This window comes from Accipiter gentilis, chromosome 18, assembly GCF_929443795.1.
Source record: "Accipiter gentilis chromosome 18, bAccGen1.1, whole genome shotgun sequence".
Taxonomy (NCBI): Eukaryota; Metazoa; Chordata; class Aves; order Accipitriformes; family Accipitridae; genus Astur; species Astur gentilis.
Window position 1 is genome coordinate 26,681,041 of NC_064897.1, and position 17,480 is coordinate 26,698,520.

General features: G+C 42.7%; 1 protein-coding gene across 3 annotated transcripts; it reads left to right on the forward strand.

The window, feature by feature from the left end:
• The first annotated feature begins 11 nt into the window (after nucleotides 1–11).
• LOC126047683 (cytokine receptor common subunit beta-like) lies at nucleotides 12–10,691 on the forward strand. Of its 3 annotated transcripts, XM_049821648.1 has the most exons (13): nucleotides 12–97; nucleotides 870–999; nucleotides 2,892–3,076; nucleotides 3,400–3,548; nucleotides 3,994–4,165; nucleotides 4,262–4,394; nucleotides 4,498–4,658; nucleotides 5,431–5,576; nucleotides 5,680–5,851; nucleotides 6,890–6,980; nucleotides 7,266–7,335; nucleotides 7,977–8,080; nucleotides 8,350–10,691. In XM_049821648.1, exons 1-13 carry the CDS (start codon nucleotides 31–33, stop codon nucleotides 9,545–9,547), a joined length of 2,778 nt encoding a protein of 925 aa, XP_049677605.1. In that variant the 5' UTR covers nucleotides 12–30; the 3' UTR covers nucleotides 9,548–10,691. The 3 variants fall into 3 exon arrangements, with proteins under 3 accessions (XP_049677605.1, XP_049677607.1, XP_049677606.1); XM_049821649.1 differs by lacking the exons at nucleotides 12–97; nucleotides 870–999 and adding an exon at nucleotides 1,009–2,617; XM_049821650.1 differs by lacking the exons at nucleotides 12–97; nucleotides 2,892–3,076 and having other exon boundaries at nucleotides 914–999.
• The last annotated feature ends 6,789 nt before the right edge of the window (nucleotides 10,692–17,480 follow it).

The window sequence follows — 17,480 nt, forward strand, 5'->3', positions numbered from 1 at the left end:
TTAGGATCAAGCTTGTGTGCAAAGGACAGTATGAACATGAAAGAGATTTTCATCCTGCTGAATCTGTATTTGGTCTTCAGCGTCCAAGCCATTCCAGGTCAGTTTCAAATTTATATTTTCTTTTATCCTTCCATTATTGCCTTTCTTTTTCTATCTCCTTCTTTCAGCTAATGCTCTTCCTCATTTTCTGCTTGCTTTTCTGCTTCCTTCTGCCATCATCGTTTATGCTGTAGGAGAACAGACATCTTGATCAAAACCAGTGTGTAGCAGAGGCATGTGCAGACAAATCAGTTGTATGTTGGTGGTATGGACAGGTGAAACACTGGACAAACAGATGAGATGAATGAGTTATCCCTGATGAGAGATCTGGCCATTTCTGGGTCATAAATCTAGTTCCAACAACTTAGTTTTCATGTTCTTCTGAGTCATAACAAGATTCTTCCCAGAGCCTCTCACTTTTAAATATACCTTTCTAGTGTCATAACCTTTACTAGGAGGTTAGTGGCAAAGAAGTCCCATACAGGAACACACAACATATGCCTGCTGACCATGGTATCTACTAAACTGTAGAAACAGTCAGCATTTTGAAAAGTGATACCTTGGCTAGAATTATATGCCTTGCAGGTACAAAGGTGTCACTTCATTGTTGTTACTTGTACCTTGGTTTGGACACTTGCATATTGTGGAGATGTGCAGAATGGCCACAACTCTGTACATATTTTCACGAAGAGTCATTTTCTGGTGTCTTGAGGAGAGTACTGTTATCAGTGCCTTCCCCATTCTGCTGGCAGGATCACTGTACCTCCTGCTATCTCTCAGTATTTATATTTGTAATCACTGCATCTTTTTTGCCTGAATTCCTTTCTCAGAGAGTATCCCTATGAAGAGCTTGACCTGCTACAATGACTACAACTCACAGGTGACCTGTACATGGAGGGAGCATTCAGAGGCTCATGCCCTCATTGGTATGATTCTTTACCAAAGGGATAATATTACAATGTAAGTACCTGAAATGTGTTGTGCTGGATAAAAGTCCAAAGGGAAATTGGCTACAACTTGGGAATCCCAGGGACCAGCAGTCAGGTTTTCAGAAAACATGGCCACCTTTCTGACATTGGGTTAAAGTAAAAGTTGTGCCTGCTTCTGAGGCCTCTTCTAGGAAGGGAGGAATTAATAGGGTGTGCTAGTGGAGTTATTTTTGTCACCTTTACAATTATTTTCCCATAATTTTGTTGTGGGATCATAGATAACGCAATAAAATGGGGCATATAGGTTGCTATTAATGGGGTGGAGAAGATGGTGTCAGAACAAGTGTGAGCCTGAGTGTTGTTTATAAACCCCAAAAGGGAGGAGACATTCCCCCTGTTATTTTGCCCATTTAGGAGCATCACATAGGATATGCTTTTATCAGTTCTGAGAAACATGTATAGACTGTGTGTTCGTGAGATAGAGAAGACTGGTAAATTCATCTGTGCTATCACTTTTCCTCCCAGAGATATGGTCTCTTTATGACAGTATCTCTCTGTTACATCTGTTTCCTTCTGAAAAGGGAACTGGATCACTGGACTGGATCAATTGTGAGGATAAGAAAGGACAGAGAGGGAGGAGTAGTCAAGGGAAAGAGGAAGACAAAGATGGAAAGCAGAGAAGAAAATGAATTAGAGTCTGGGAATACAGGAAGGAAAGGAAAGAGAAAGAACTCTTGATTTTATTGTGAAGAAGAGAGAATTAATAGACCTAAAAGGAACTGAAATCAGTGCAAGGTCTTTGGAACAGGACCTTTGGAGGATTCTCTGGAACACTGTTACATGATGGAGTGTGTGGATCACACAAGGAAACATGACTGAAGTGAACTAATCAGACAAGCAGGTATTAAGGGTAGACAGTCACACAGCCGAAATCAAAATGGCCAGTGATTAAACAAGGTCACCTCATACATGAAGAATAGTTCACTAAATCCCAAACTGTAAGGTGATGCTGATGAGTAGCTAGAAATATCTTCAGGACTTCAAAACCCTTGGGCTGACTCTTTTGTTTAAGGGTACACACATGTATGGTCAGTCCCACCCATACTTCAGGAATATCCCTGGTTTCCTTGCTAATACCAAACTTTTAAAAATAGCAATAGTGCTGAATAATGCTTGCTGACATATAGTTGGCTAGGAGAATCCATCTTGTCCTGGAAGACAGTATTTGGCCTTAGATATTCACAACTTAATATTTCTCATCTGAACTGGAACAATATAATATACTGGGCATGAAGCCATAAGCACAAACCAAATTCCAGAGGGTACAGAAAGAAGCACACATCTCTCCAGCAGCTCAGGCTACTGCAAGCACACAAGCTTATCCTCTCCTGTCTAGTTTAAAATACTGTTTCTAATTTTCATGATGCTCCTTGGCCTGGAGGAAGGCTATCTAAAAGGATGATTAACATTCTGGATGAAATCTTTAATGAATACATAAGGTCTCTTGGCAGAACAGAACTACTAAGGATACAGAAGTACATTTTGGTTGAAGAATTTTTTTTTAAGTGTCTTTCTGGAACTGCAAAATGAATGTCTTCAAGAAGCTAAGGATCATCAGATGCTTTACTGCCTTTCACTCTGCGTAAAAGGTGCATTTCCATGACAAAAATAGACTGGTACTGAAATACAACATTCCGCTGCACAACTTTGAAATGGGAAGGCATTTGGAAAAAATCCTGGTGTTAAAAATGTTTGTCATATTAACTGATGCAAAACAGGACTAATAGGTACAGTGAGAAGAGGATGTAAGTGCCCAAGTAAATTATAGCAACAGAATGGGATGGAATTGTTTCAGGCATTTAATTTTGCATTAACTATAGGTCTCCAAATCAGATCATTATAGATCACTTTCTTTATACACAGGAAGAACAAGAAGATGCTTTGCAAACACCAGACAGAAAAAGACTTACATGAGGCTCCAGACTCCTATGTGCACTGGGTTTGTCACACCACCACAGACAGTTTTGGAATAGGGGTAGATGATGTTTACAGCTTCAAACCTAACATGACGCTTCAAGCAGAACTAAATGTTGATCCTTTCCAAAATGGTAAGGATTAAATACCAAATTCTCATTTTCCAATGAATATTAGGGATCTTTGAGAATGTATTTGCCGTTCAGTCAGGAAGTAGATTCCACTTCAATTGTGAAAACTGCCAAACAGTTCCACATTGAGAGGATGGGGCAGGGAGGGGAGAGGGCAAGTTTCTGGGAGCAGCTGGACCTGGAATGGGGGGACTCAAGCAGGAGCTACTTGCTGTGGCAGGGATAAGATACTCTGGAAATAAGGAAGCTTACCTAGGCGTTTTCTTCCCCTCTTCATGTTACTGTCCTCACTATCTCATCTCATGGGTTGCACCTTCACCTTCCAGTTCAGACCCTCCCACCTCAAAACCTCTCAGTCAGCTTGATGGGATCAGGAGACTTCTTGCTGACCTGGGAAGCAGCTGATGGAAGCCAAGGGCTGGGCAATGCCCTGGAGTATGAAGTCACTTACAAGCGGGAGTGGGAGTCCTGGGAGGTAAGAGCGGAGGAGCCGGGCTCTCCTGGTTTGGGCTGCACCCTTTTGGGAGGTTGAGAGCCTGTGGTAAAAGTTGTGCAAATGAACGGCCTTTCCGTTCTCAGGCACTCTGAGGAGGTACAGCAAACGTGGTTTGAGGTCAGGCAGAAGGGGGTCTCTTTCTGTTTGCAAGTGACTTGCCCAGTCAAATACCATTTGTCCTGAACTGAATGCAAAAATCTATTCTTCACTGAAATAAACCCCACTGCACTTGGGTTTTGAGTTGGATTTGATTTTTCCCCTGAATCTCTCCCAAATGGAATGAAATCCTGTTCCAACAGGAGCCTGTGGGTTCATGTGGGAAGCTGCAATATACTTTTGAAGTTGCTTCCCCTTCAGGAGGATGCATATCCCCAACTCCCCAGTTTCCTCCCTCCCTGCACTCCCTCCTTTTTCCAAACACCAGAAAGCTGCCTCGCTCTTGCTCTCCAACACCACACGTTGCCATCTCAGCCGCGAGGACCTTGTCCCAGGGAGCAGCTATGTTGCCCGTGTGCGAGCCAGACCGGGGCGGGCCAGTGGCTTCTCCGGGCAGTACAGCGAGTGGAGCACGGAGGCATCGTGGGAGACCCCTGAAGGTAGTGTGGGATGGAGCGAGGCTGTGCAGGGGTGGAAACGCTGGCTGAGAAGCAAGACCTTTCCTGTCACTTAGTGTGCTCTCATCTTCTCTGAAGGTGGCCTCCAGCCCAGGAACCTTCGCTGCCTCTTCAATGGTGCAGACCGTTTGACGTGCAGCTGGGAAGTGAAGAAAGCAATTACCACCTCTGTCCTCTTTGGCTTGTTCTTCAGGGCCACTCCATCATCAGCGTACGTGCTCTGCCCATGGCAGCACCCCTGTGCCTCTCCTGCGGAGTTTCTGCTCTGTCCCATCCCCCCCCGATGTCAGCTCAAGCTCTTTTCTTCCCCTCAGAGAAGAGGAGTGCTCTCCTGTGCTCGAGAAGGCTTTGCCCCATGTCCTGTATGTAGTCCAGAGCTGTGAGATCCCGGTCAGCAACTCCAGCAGTCAGAGCCAGTACCATGTGTCTGTCCGGGCCAAGACAGAGGAGAAACTGATTGAAGCCTACAAGAACAGTGAGTTGCGGTGTTGTTTCTTGCTTCTCCTGGTTGTTTCTTGGACAGATGCCTGACTGGGTAAGAGGGGCTGAGGGCAGTGGTGATGAGGAAAAGCAGGTAGGAGGAGGAAGAGAGTGGGACTGATGACGAAAGGAACTGGACACTGTGTCAGGTCAGAGGTCTGGGAGAGGTGGCTTGTAGGCGTGGAGTTCCTCGGTGGCACTTGTTGCTCTGAGAGAAGTGGCGGGGGTGGAAGCTGCTGTGTAGAAACTTGGGTTGTGACCCAGAGCTCCTGAGCAGTGGCCCCTGGAGCACGGGATGAGGTAGGACTCCTCTGCTGAGTAAGGGGTGCCAGCTGGATCATCTCTGCCCGCATGTATCTGGAGGTACTGGTGCTAGTTTTTACAGACTAAAGCTGGGAGAGCTCCTGCAGTGGCTGAAAATATCAGGCAGTAGCTCCAAGAGAGCTGAAAATCTCTGCAAGTGTGGTGGACCAGTACAGATGTTTCAAACATTGCTTTACTGCTTTTCTGTACACAGGGAGTGCTGTCAATATTAATGGATGTGGATTTTCTGTTCTTTAACGGTCTACTGGTGTTTTAATAACTACTGGTTATTGTATTTGACTAGAAAATGAAGATGTAGAGAATTAAGAAGTGTTAAAAAGCTGACACTTCTTACATTGCATAAAACAACATTGTTTTCAGTCTCTGGAAACTATTCACAGTGGTGAAAGGGAGTGCTGGACCAGTATGTTAATAAGGACTGTGAGACATTCTGTGTGTTCCAGTTAAGGTGCTGCCGCCTGCAAATGTGTCAGTAACGGTGACAGGGAACCAAGAGTATGAACTGAGGTGGATAAAACACACTTTGGTATATAGCTTCATACAACAGAGATACGAAGTCGAATACTGGAAAACCCACCAATTTAAAAAGGTAGGTCTTAGGAAGTGCAGGTCTCCTGGACTTGTCTTTGCTGGGCAAGTGGGAAAGGCAGTTCCTCTCACCTCCATTATCTGTGCTTCTTTCTTCTGCCCAGACTCTTGAGAAGTTAAATATCAACAATGATGAACCTCCCTTCATCTTCACGCTGCAGATGCTGGCACCATCTACGGAATATAGGGGGAAAATGCGTGCAAGGGTGAACATGCCTCATTATGATGGGCCTTGGAGTGAATGGAGTGAGGAGTTCACCTGGAAAACTGAGAATGGTACTTTCATGCAGGCTGCTTCTGTAAGGTTTGGTGGACCGTTAGTGGCTGAAATGCCTCTATAGAAAACTACGTTCTCTCAGCTGGGGTTGAAGTTAGGTCCAGCCACGAGCTAGCCTGGGTCACTTAACAAGGTAGCTGTCCTGGCTGCATCCTTGCAAGTACAGCAGCAATGCTGATGAAGGAGGTGAGCAGGAATGACCTTTTAAGCTTCTTTCCTGCTGCCCTTCACAAGATGAGTACAACCAACCGTAAAGTTTTGCACATAGAGAATCAAGCAAAGATCCTGCCCAAAAGATCATCCTTGTTTCCTGATTCCAGCAGTCCCTTCTGCTGTCAGTGACTGAAGAGCCCGAGACTGCAAGAAGGCAGACTATAAGCCATCAGTCTTTTGTATTTGCAGAGTGACTACAGGGTTGCATAGAACACAGAGTAGTTTCTAGTGGAGATAAAACATTTACATGTTCTTGCTCTTTCTGGACTTAGAGGCAGAATGTCCGCTATCATGCGGTCTTGTGCCCAAAGTACTATGATCTTACATGATTTATGCTGAGGAAGCTTGTAGCGGTAAGGTAGTGGGCAAATTCTGGTGAGTGTACTCGGGAAGAAATTGGTATGTTGTTGATGATCAGTTATGGCCATTAGCAGAGGAAGCTCTTTTGTAGGAAGTCTCTGAGAGCCCATCTCTTCAGGACTGTAAAGAGTAAGGCAGACCTAAGACGACTGAAGACTTGCCTATTGTTGATGGTGGAGTAAGGTACCTAACCATCTTTTTATTAGCATAAATTGTTTGATGTCAGTAAAAATCGGAAAAGAATCAGTAAAGGAAACGCTGAACTCCTTTGGTCAGTAAGCTGCTCAGACCACGTTTGGTCTGTCCCACTTTGGAGGGTATCCCAACATTTTGAAGGCCTCAGGATCGTATCCCTTGACACGCCACCTAGGTTTGCCTGATCTGCTTGCATGAAGAGTGAAAAACCTGTTATGGGAAGCAGCCGTATTGCAGGTGGATAGCTACTTCTTTTTTCTCTGTTTCAGTTCTGCCACCAGTGGTTCTCCCAGTGATGCTCCCAGTTCTCATCATCACTTTGCTAATAGTTGCTTATTGCAGCTATAAGTATTTCCTCAGGTAGGCTTGCGTTGTGATGAGGAGATTTAGCAGCGTGTTGGCCCTGTGGGTGGCATAAAGGCTGAGGCAATTCTTGTGCGCCATGAGAGAGACGTCTGTGTGGAGATGAGCCTTGGTGTGCAATGGGCAGCCTTGTGCATGTCTGTGCAAGGGTGGGAGTTGGGTGGTGGCGTGCCAGGGCCTTGGTGGTGCCTCGCTGTGCAGAGCAGCACGGGGCACAGTCTTTTTGGGTTGCAGCCACGTTGAGAACCAAATCTTGCAAACTCTGTGGTGGTGTTGTTGCAGGAAGAAGAAAATGTGGGAGGCAAAGATTCCGAACCCCGGCAAGAGTCTCCTGATCCAGAGCTACCTGGGGGTAAGAGGGAACTGTACCTTGAAGGGTTCGTTATTTCTCTCTCTGTTTCAGGACTTCCAGTAATCTTAAGAGCTCTTCTTGTCTCCTAGTCCCCAATGAACAGAGAGCTCATTAGTCTATGGCGTATTTTTAGGAGAAGTTCTGGTCACATTCAGGATAACTGTGTTCTGACATTTATCCTAGTAGACTTCTTTGTGTTGATCTTGTCAGCATCCCTGTGATTTAAAATCAAGCTAGAAAATATTCAGTACTTTAAAATTTTAACTGACTGAAATAATCTAGTGTCCTTAGCTTTGTTTTAAACTGGGTCATTTTGTGATCACTGTGGCCAAGACAGCCGCTACCATCACATCTCCCACGAGTCCTTCCCTGTTCGTAAATAACAAGTCTAGAAGGGCACCTTTCCTAGTTGTCTCACTGAGTACTTGTCGTTAGGTCAGTGGTAGGCAATATGGGTTTGAAGTAGCCACCTTCTGGAGAACAGGACACATCTTCTAGTCATGTTAGTGAAGTTGTATCCCTATTGCCAGATGCTGTAGGCTCTCCTGCTGGTTGTCTTTGTCCATGAGAAATGTGTGGTTCTCGATTCTACTGCCAGTGAGACACTGCTCTTTTGTCATGTCTGCTTTTTCATTTTTCAGAAAGTACCCTTGGGAAACCGGCTAACAAGCAGCCAGCTGGACTTCAACAAATACAACCTTTCCGAGAAGATGGAGCAGGCTAGCTTCCTTCAAGTTGTGGACAGGTGAGTGAACAGCACGTTATGGTGACACTGTGGACGATAGTCTCTCAAAGAGCTCCCTAAGTCACGGCAGGATATAATCAAATGTTCCGTCACGAAAAAGCGTATACAAGTTGCTTTTGAGGAAGGGATATCTGGGTTCGCCTGCTTCTGCAGCAAAGATATTTTCTAACCCTGTGTGTAGCTGTGTGTTTTCAGCTAAGCTTGTTTTATAGTGAACGTTTACCACAATAATATCTCTCAGGAGCAACTTTTAACTTTCCCCCATTCAGGCAGACGAAGACTTTGGCAGAGTCCCCTGAAGGGCAGGCTAAGACGACAGATGTTTCCCCTGTTGCACTGGACCTACAGAACTCCTACCATGCTTTAAATGAGCCAGAGCACACCCCAGTTGCCTGCTCATGTCAGACTGCTAGTCATTCCTTTCGTGTTTCGAGGAGAAACAGTGCTGATGCAAGTGTTGCTTCCCAGAGAGCAATCCCTTGCTTTGCTTTCAATGGTCCATACTTGTACAGCCCAGTGGCATCCTCCCAGCCTGATATGCGTCTGACCCTGGGAGTGGACCCAGTGGGAGTCCAGGAGAAATCGATTTCCCTTCAGTATGTGACCCTCCCAAAGGAAGACTGTCCCCAGGCTCCACAAAGGCAAGAACAGCCAGGAGCAGGTCCTGCACAGCCCTTCCTGCTCCCAGGTCAGAAGGAAATGATGCAGCACCTTGACGATGAGGAAGAAGTCTCACTGGCCCCACCAGCCAGTGGGAAAGGCACGAACGTGAGAACAGAAGAGCAGAAATCTCCAAAGGCTCTTAGCTGTATCACGGCTCCTCAGCAGTGCCCCTTGGAGTACATCACCACAGAGAGCCTGTTACTGCCATCAGCCGGCGACTCCAACCGTCCACCACTTGTCACTGCTGGGGGGTTACCTTGTGACTCACAGGAGTCCCAGCCCCCCAGTGACCACTCTTGCCATGAGGTTTCTCCTGGGAAAACTGATGTCATGGTCCCAGTTTCAGGTCAAGCACCAGCCTCTTCTCCTGAATTGCAGCTGGATACATTTGGAGACTATCTTACTGTCCCTTTAGGTCTCCATGGACATTCAGAACCCACAAAAATTTCTTTGCCTGTCTTACAAAAGGGAAACGATCTTCCTAGAAAGCAGCCTTTGTCAGAGGGTAACTTGGTGGTCTTAAACCCTGACAGCACTGAGCCAGTTTTCCTTTGCCAGGTTGGTGACTATTGCTTCCACAGCCTAAAATCCAGTGTGAAGATGGATAATAGTCAGGAAGACCACCAAGTCAAGAAACCTTCTGAAGGCAAGACAACACCTGGGAAGCCTGTATCTGATGATGAATCCATCACTGGCAAGGAAAAAGATGTATCAAAAATGCAGGCTATTCAGCTTTTCAAAAACCTGAAGTCAGATGATTACTTTTCCTGGCAGCAATCTTTGAGGATCACAGAAATCTGTTAAATGGGCAAATATTAATGAGTACAAAAGCTATAGGTAACTGAAAGAGGTTGCAACTCTCTGATGAAAATGAACCCTCAAACCTAGGAACAAATAAACGCCAGTTCCCTTTTCCAGATTCCAGTCCAATGTGTTGAAAGACTTTAAGTAGCTCAATATCCTTCTCAATGGCCTTCACAGATTTGGCAAGAAAGACAATCCAAATATTGCCCTTTGGTGTTTTTCAAACTTTTTGGCTTATTCACAATGAACAGTTTAGCCTCCTCATGATCCTGTGACAGACCACAGTCATCTTGTCATAATACAAGATCGCCTGAGGCAAAACTCATGGTAGGAAATGCAGACTTTACAGCATGAAACGCTATCAGAAGGAGACAGGCTTGGAAACCTTAGAAAGAAAACTTATATTCTTAAAAGCAATTCTGTTGAACTTTTGTGCGTGTGTAAAATATATCTAAGAGTCACCAAGGAGCTTTCATATCTCTACCTTTCCACTACTGGCATGAAATAGGTATTGTCTAAGGTGAAAAAAACACTGACAGTAATAAAGGGTAAAAAAAAAAAAAAGAGAAAAAATCGTTGAAGTCCAGGAAGACTTTCTTAATGTTAAGGTGCAGTGTATCACAGTGCATCCTAAGGGTAGGAAGGAAGCATTACTGGGATACATGAAGTAGGCTGTAGAGAACCAGGGAAGAAGATACATTCCTGAAAGAAAACCCATGGACTTGCAAGGTGCAGTGAGAGGAAGGGAGTGGGGCAGGTAACAGAAAATGAGAGGCAGGAAACGTTGTGAAGGTGCACAAGCCTGTATCTGCTGGTGTTTTTCTGGGAGTTAAAGTACTGTAAGATTTTCTTTTAAGTTCATTGGCTGCTTATGCATGATATAATTTATCTTAACTATGTAATTTATTCTTAGCTTTTTTTTTCTGACTAATAAGCTGTGTTGAGAAAGAGAAGCCATTTTTTTTCCCAGTTCTGCTGTAAAGAAAGTGGTGCAAGGTAAGAGTATTTGTTCAGAGCTGACACTCTGTGATCAGTAAAAGGCTTTGGTTTCAGACCTGAAGGTGGGCTTGCATTCCAAAAAAACATGTTTCATTTTTCAAATATAAAACTTGTACTAATAAAAAATATTATTTCCTCCTATAAATTTTTCCTTTTATATGTTAAGAGCATTGTGGTTACAATAACATTACTATTAGCTCATCTGATCAGGCGTCAAAAAATTCTGTAGGTTCAGCTATGTCACCTGTGAGGTAGGATGTTTTCCTGGCTTTGCTATACTATTTAACAGAGATAATGAGAAGGAGTTTTGTGTTTGTGCCAGCTGATTGCTTCTGCTGGGTTAATCGGACAGTGCTGATTCATAAATTGCAGTGAAATGCATTGTTTTTTCAGAATTTAAATCCTTATAAATACCATTTTAAATCTGAAAGGTGTGCAAATTCAGTTTGTTGACAGCTAAAGGCAGGCAGTTGCAGCCTCTGATAGAGAATATTGATGACCACTTTAAGGAATTTTCAATTTAGTCCTTTCCTAATCAGTGGATTTTTTTGTTAGTCTCTTCTTTGGCCTTTTATGAGTAGCAAAACCAATTTCTTCCAGGCTGTATGATTATGCTCTGTCTAGGCCTGTACTAAAAGGAGATGTTCAAATTTGTATGTAAATTTGGTATCTGGATTCACATCTTAGATATGCATCACCTTGCTGGGCCTTGATTTGCTATGGTTTTAATAACCAAGAAGAATAGTGAGTGGCAGAACTTTTATTCAGCTCAGTGACTTTTGGATGAAGCCCATTTGCATTGCAATCAGCGCTCTAAGAGCTATCTGTTGCTCCCATCCTTCTGCATTTCACTGGGTATTTAGAGAGGCTGCTTTTGGAACCAGGATTTATAGATACAACATTTGATATGACCCCACAGAGCAGATATTATGATCTGAAGATCACTTCAGGAGCCTGGAGCTTGCAGAGTAACATGCCATTGTCACTATCCACCTAAGCATCATTATTTAAAATATGTAATGAACATTGGAAGTAGGGGTCACAACCTATGGCTCTGCTGTGCCAGAAGAATCCACTTCTTACTGGGTAACAGAATCATAGCTTCCATAAACTTCGTCTGTTGCTGATCCTATGAATCTCCCATTTTCTTCTGCATGAGGTCCAGCTGCAGTGGGGATGGTAAAAAGCATTTTATAATCCTGTAGCCTGATGATTCAAGACTTAGAAGCTGTTGTGAATCCCAGGTCTTCAGCTTCCTGATCGTCAGCTTGAGCCACAAAGTTACTGTGCAAAAGGAGGTTGCTGCTACCTTCCCCAGTGCTAGGTACTGATATGCAGGAGAGGAATCATCATTCTGATGATTCAGGAGCCAATTATGACATGCTTCTCTCTGTAGGGCTTCCCACTAAGTAGTTCCAGCCCCTCAGCCTGTATATCTGAGTCATGATTCACCAATGTTTCCTATATAGTCAAAGAAGGAGAGGTAGGCATCTCAATACTGTAAATCACATTTTACAACTCTCTATTTACAATGAATATACAGTTATGAAATCATTGCAACCCTTTCCTTACTGTGTGCTCGAACATCAAAGATTCTGCCTGTGTCTTAACAGCAGGCATTTTTCTCTTTGTTGCTCTGAAGTAATCAGTTTATTATTCCCTTATCAAAATCTTCCTCAACCAGAAATACATTACCTGAATTTGCATGAGATTAGGCTAATAAGTATATTGTGGCCTCAATAGTTCTAATTAAGATCCATGCTGAACTATTGTGTTCTGTTTCTGCTAGCCTGGGGGTTATCTTTTATGTAAGGAAGGAAAATGAGGCTGAATGGTTTGCTAGAAAAGGAAGCCTGCAGTGGAAAGCCCTCCAAGGCCTGAAGGAACAATAGCTAGAGAATTTCTGAGAATCCTGCATCTCTGCAAGGTAATGGAAAACAAACCCAACCCATCCTGCCAGTCCCTTTGTAGTTTCTTGTTCATTAAGTCAAACACATCTGTACACACAATCTTATTCCCATAAAACTCCAATGAATGATCTCTGCCTTTTCTCCTCACTCCCAACATGCTCCCTCTGCTCTCACTACAGAGCTGAAATTGCCATGACAAGAAACCCCACACGTCATGTTCTGTATGTGGGGAATAAGTAGCACAATGACTTCGTGCCTATTTTGGCCCTTTTTAAGTCCTTCCAAGTGGCTGCCAGGATTCCGTATGTTCCAACCTTGTTCCTAACAACTCTTCATATTACGTGACGGTTGTTTCACCGTGGCGTTAGGTGGGTGGACCCAGACTCCTCTGCAAGCTTACTCAACGTAAGCCAGCTTTAGATCAAAAGCTTTGTAGATTCATCGTGTCCTTTCCAGTTTGTTGTTAGAGGAGCATATGGTCCTCGTTGTTGAAGGCTAATTTGTTTGTCTAGAAAAGTAGATGTAAAGCTTTCTGAAACAATTGGATGGCGCTTCCTGTTCTCTTTTAAAAAAATTCCCAGCTCCTTGTTCACAGTGTGTACATGCATTGCAAACTTTTGAGATGAGTACTTTTGCATCTGCTGTAGCCTTGCAGTGTACTTCTAATCTGTTTGTCCTTCTGCTGCATTCAGAGGTACATAGGATGTCGATGCACATTTTCAAGTTTATTTCATTCACTGCAGATTCATGATGGATTCGTGATGCTATTTCAGCATCTAAAGACACCCTTTTCTTCCCTTCTACTTACAGCAGAGACTATAATATATAGTCTAAACAGTCATTCCATCTTGCCCAGTGTTGTGTCTCTGCCAATATTTGCATTGGATGCTTAAAGCCACGGTGTAGTAAACATGGAAAAGTATACAGTAAATAATTAAATCTTTAACTGATATATTTACCTGGTATCTGGCCCAGAGCCTTCCTCAGTTGGAGGTTACATCTAAGCTGCTGTAGATAATATGTACTTCACAGTTCTGGCCTTAGAGATTCAACTAAGCCCTTTCTAAAACAGCTTTATTTTTTGGCTTCATAATGTCTGATAGTAAAGCATTAATCAATTTCTTTATAAATAAAAACATTCAAACAAAAAAATGCCCACATTTTCCTGGACTCATTTTGTGCTAGTTGCATGGTAAATTGCTCCTTTGTTCTTGTTCTAGGAGAATTGATTAACCATCATTCCTTATTCACCATCTCCCGTTTGAGGTGTTACAAACTTCTGTCAACGCATCTCTCGTTTTTTTCTTTTTCCAAGCTGAAGAATTCCATAGCAATTAATCTTTCTTCCTATAGATCCCATATTTCTGAAAACACTTCTGTACTTTGTTTCTACAGAGTATTCTACAGTACTCCTTCTGAAGTGAGATGACAAGAACTGAATATGGTATTCAAGAAACACGTTACTTAGCCAGTCTGTGATAATTGGACTCTGCCATTACTAGTATTATTTGTCTGCTCTCACAGGTTCTTTGATCTTGTTGTATAGTTAGAATTGGTTTTTTTGTCACATGACTTTCTATGTGTTTATTAACACTGAATTTATTAATTGATTGAGAGCAGCCCTGCAGAGAAGGACTTGGAGTTAATGCTGGATGAAAAATTAGATACGAGCCAGCAATGTGCGCTCACAGCCCGGAAAGCCAATTGTATCCTGGGCTGCATCAAAAGAAGCACAACTAGCAGGTCGAGGGAGGTGATTCTGCCTCTCTGCTCCGCTCTCATGAGATCCCACCTGGAGTTCTGCATCCAGCTCTGGGGTCCCCAGTACAAGAAAGACATGGACCTGTTGGAGTAAGTCCAGAGGAGGGTCATGAAGATGATCAGAGGGCTGGAGCACCTCTGCTACGAAGACAGGCTGAGAGAGTTGGGGTTGTTCAGCCTGGAGAAGAGAAGGCTCCGGGGACACCTTACTGGAGCCTTTCAACATATAAAGGGGGCTTATAAGAAAGACGGAGAAAGACTTTTTACCAAGGCCTGCAGTAACAGGACAAGGGGCAATGGTCTTAAACTGAAAGAGGGTAGATTTAGATTGGACATAAGGAAGAAATTTTTTGCAATGAGGCTGGCGAGACATGGAAACTGGTTGCCCAGAGAAGCTGTGGATGTCCCATCATTGGAAGTGTTTAAAGTCAGGTTGGAGAGGGCTCTGAGCAAGCTGATCTAGTGAAAGGTGTCCCTGCCCATGGCAGGGAGTTTGGACCCTTCCAACCTAAACCATTCTGTGAATCTATGGTTCTATGATTCTAATTTCATACCCCATTTAAACCTAATAACTTAACTTTTTCCATCATTGTTAGATTGGAGTACCCTAGATAAAATTTTGTCTTTCTCAATCACCCAGATCTCTCAGGTGAGAGATCTCTGATCACTCAGTCTTCCAGATAATTTCAAATTATGTTGAAGATTATAAATTTCTGGGAGAGCTCACTTAAAGCTTTCCTCCAATATAAAAACTAACCATTAATTTATCTCATTTGTTTTCTGTCTTTAACTGACTTTAATCTACATAGGCACCTTCCTTTTATCTCTTAGTTTCTTGGAACCACATTTTTGAGGGACTTCATCAAGCTTTTTAGACATCTAGATATAATACACTTATTGGAAAACCCTGTATCTTCCTCTGGAGTTCTTCCAAGAACTCTACTAGTTTTATGAGGCATGACTACTCTCCACAAAAGCTATGTTAACTCTTCACCAGAACATTTCCCTCTACTATTCCTATTTTTCATTATAGTTTGTATCACCCATCCTGCACAAAAGCCAGCCTGATTGGTCAGTAGTTCCCTGGATTCTTCTCTGAGTACTCCTCAAAAACTTGCATTTGGTGCTTTTTTCTCTGATACTGAGGGCTGTTAAAGCCTTTGATTTTCTACTACAATTACTTATTCGGCAATTGAATTTTTAAGTTCCTTTATAGATTTTATTACATTAAAGCAATTGAGTAAGAATGTAGGTTATGCAAGGCTTGTGAGGAAAGTAATTATGTTTTATTAAACTGAAAGATTTAGTTGGAAAAGATCATTATAAGTTATCATTTTTCTCTGTATGTCTTGCCTCATTTACTGTTTCAGAACATTACGGCTACAATAACCCTACCTTTATAGCATGGGTAGACTTATAAAAGGCCTAAGTTTGCTTTTAAGTTTTTGAATGATTCTTTAAACAGCCCCTTTGCCACTGCAAACATTTGACCCCTTTAACAGCTTCTTGAGGTTATTTTGCCAGTCTTGTCATTTTTATGTATGGCCTTAACACATTATTGTAGTAAACTTGTGTCTTTTGTTGTTTCAGCTTGTACTAGGTCTTGTATATTATTCAGGACTAAATCAGTTTGTTTCTTTCTCGTGAGTGCTTTCACAAATAGCTCCAAGAAGCAATCATTTATAGTGGCTAAAAAAGTAGAATCTGTGACTAGATCCATACTAGCAAATAAAGTAGGCCAAGGTCCATTTTGGGCTGTAAGAGCAATTGACATGGTGCAGTTATGGAAGATTTGTGTATCCAAGCTCTTTCCCCAGCAGTATAAGGTGGCCTTTTCCACGCTTCATATTGGAAACTGTCCCTGGCTTGCTCATTGACATAGACAAAGGCCATGTCAAAGCGTTCGCCAGCATGAGTGGAGTCTGTGATCTCATTCCAGAGCTCAGACCTTTGCCTTGTCCTGGCTTAGTCTACCAGTGGAGACATAGCCTCATCACGGTTCACTGTGATGTTTACCTAGTCTAGTATGATTGGACTGTCCCGTTGTTACTGTTTGTCTGCCCTTCAGGGTCTCTGGTTGTCTCTAGCATTTCACCCACCTCCTTCTGCTCAGGTGATTGATAGCATAGCACAGCACTAACAGCATACTGTTCCTTTTAGCGTGGAATGAAATTCTGCAGCTATTGAAATTCTTCAGTACAACACAACTGTTGACACATACTCTGCTTGACACCATACTTTCTTTAGCATTAATGTGTAAATGCAAACTACTCTTCATGTACAAAATGTATTAGTGTTCTACTGAATATCTTCATCAAACTTCCATAATGCCTTTTTTTTTTAAAGGCATTTGGCAATGGTTCTGCTGTTTAAACCGTATTTTAAAAGCGAAGTATTTGTATAGACATATTTGGGCATTTGTCTTGATTTAGTTGCATAGTTTTATATGTTTTGCTTACCTGGATTATTGTTTTTCTTTGGTTTTTTTCTTACCTTCTATTCTATCCATTTTTCTAAGTCATAGGCTTTCTGTGATTTCAGACCATGCAGATGTATCATTCTTGAACAATTTACTTTCCACATCTGGCATGATTTCCTTGGCTTTCATTTTAAAATTGCCTCATAGCGTTTTTAATCTTAAATGTCAGCAGCACTGATTCTGTTTTGATTAGGTGGAACCCATTTTATATAAACTTAATCTGCTTCAAAAATTTACCGGATACTAATAATCCCCTTTTCCCTACACAGTTTAATCTCTCATGCACTGAGCCTCTGTTATCTGACACAGAGTATATAACCAGGACCACTGAAGAATGCTACTATGTAGGACCGCATTTTTAGCTTCCTGGTTTAAACTTTGCTTTCAGGACCTCTTGCCTGCTGTTTCTTTGTTGGTGATGTGCATATGGGCAATAATCATTGGGTCTTTGTTAGCACTTACTAAGAGAATGTCTAGATTCCTCGTGGTATGTGCCATCTTTTCAACTGCATGCATCTTTTCTAATAAAATGTTTGTCCATGTTTTTATTTACTTGGTCATGATCTTAATTTTATTAGAAATGGAGATATTTTCCTTTTTGCGCTCCTGAAGGGATGCCATCCTACTTAAGACACCTATCAGCCTTTGCTGCATGTGGTACCTGTTGAGTAACTCATGGCACAGTGGTGGCTAGTGTTCAAGTCACTCAGGAGCACTTTTTGGGAGGTGACCTCCTCCTGGGGGTGAAGACCAGATCCAGCAGATGAGGTCCACTTGGCCCACT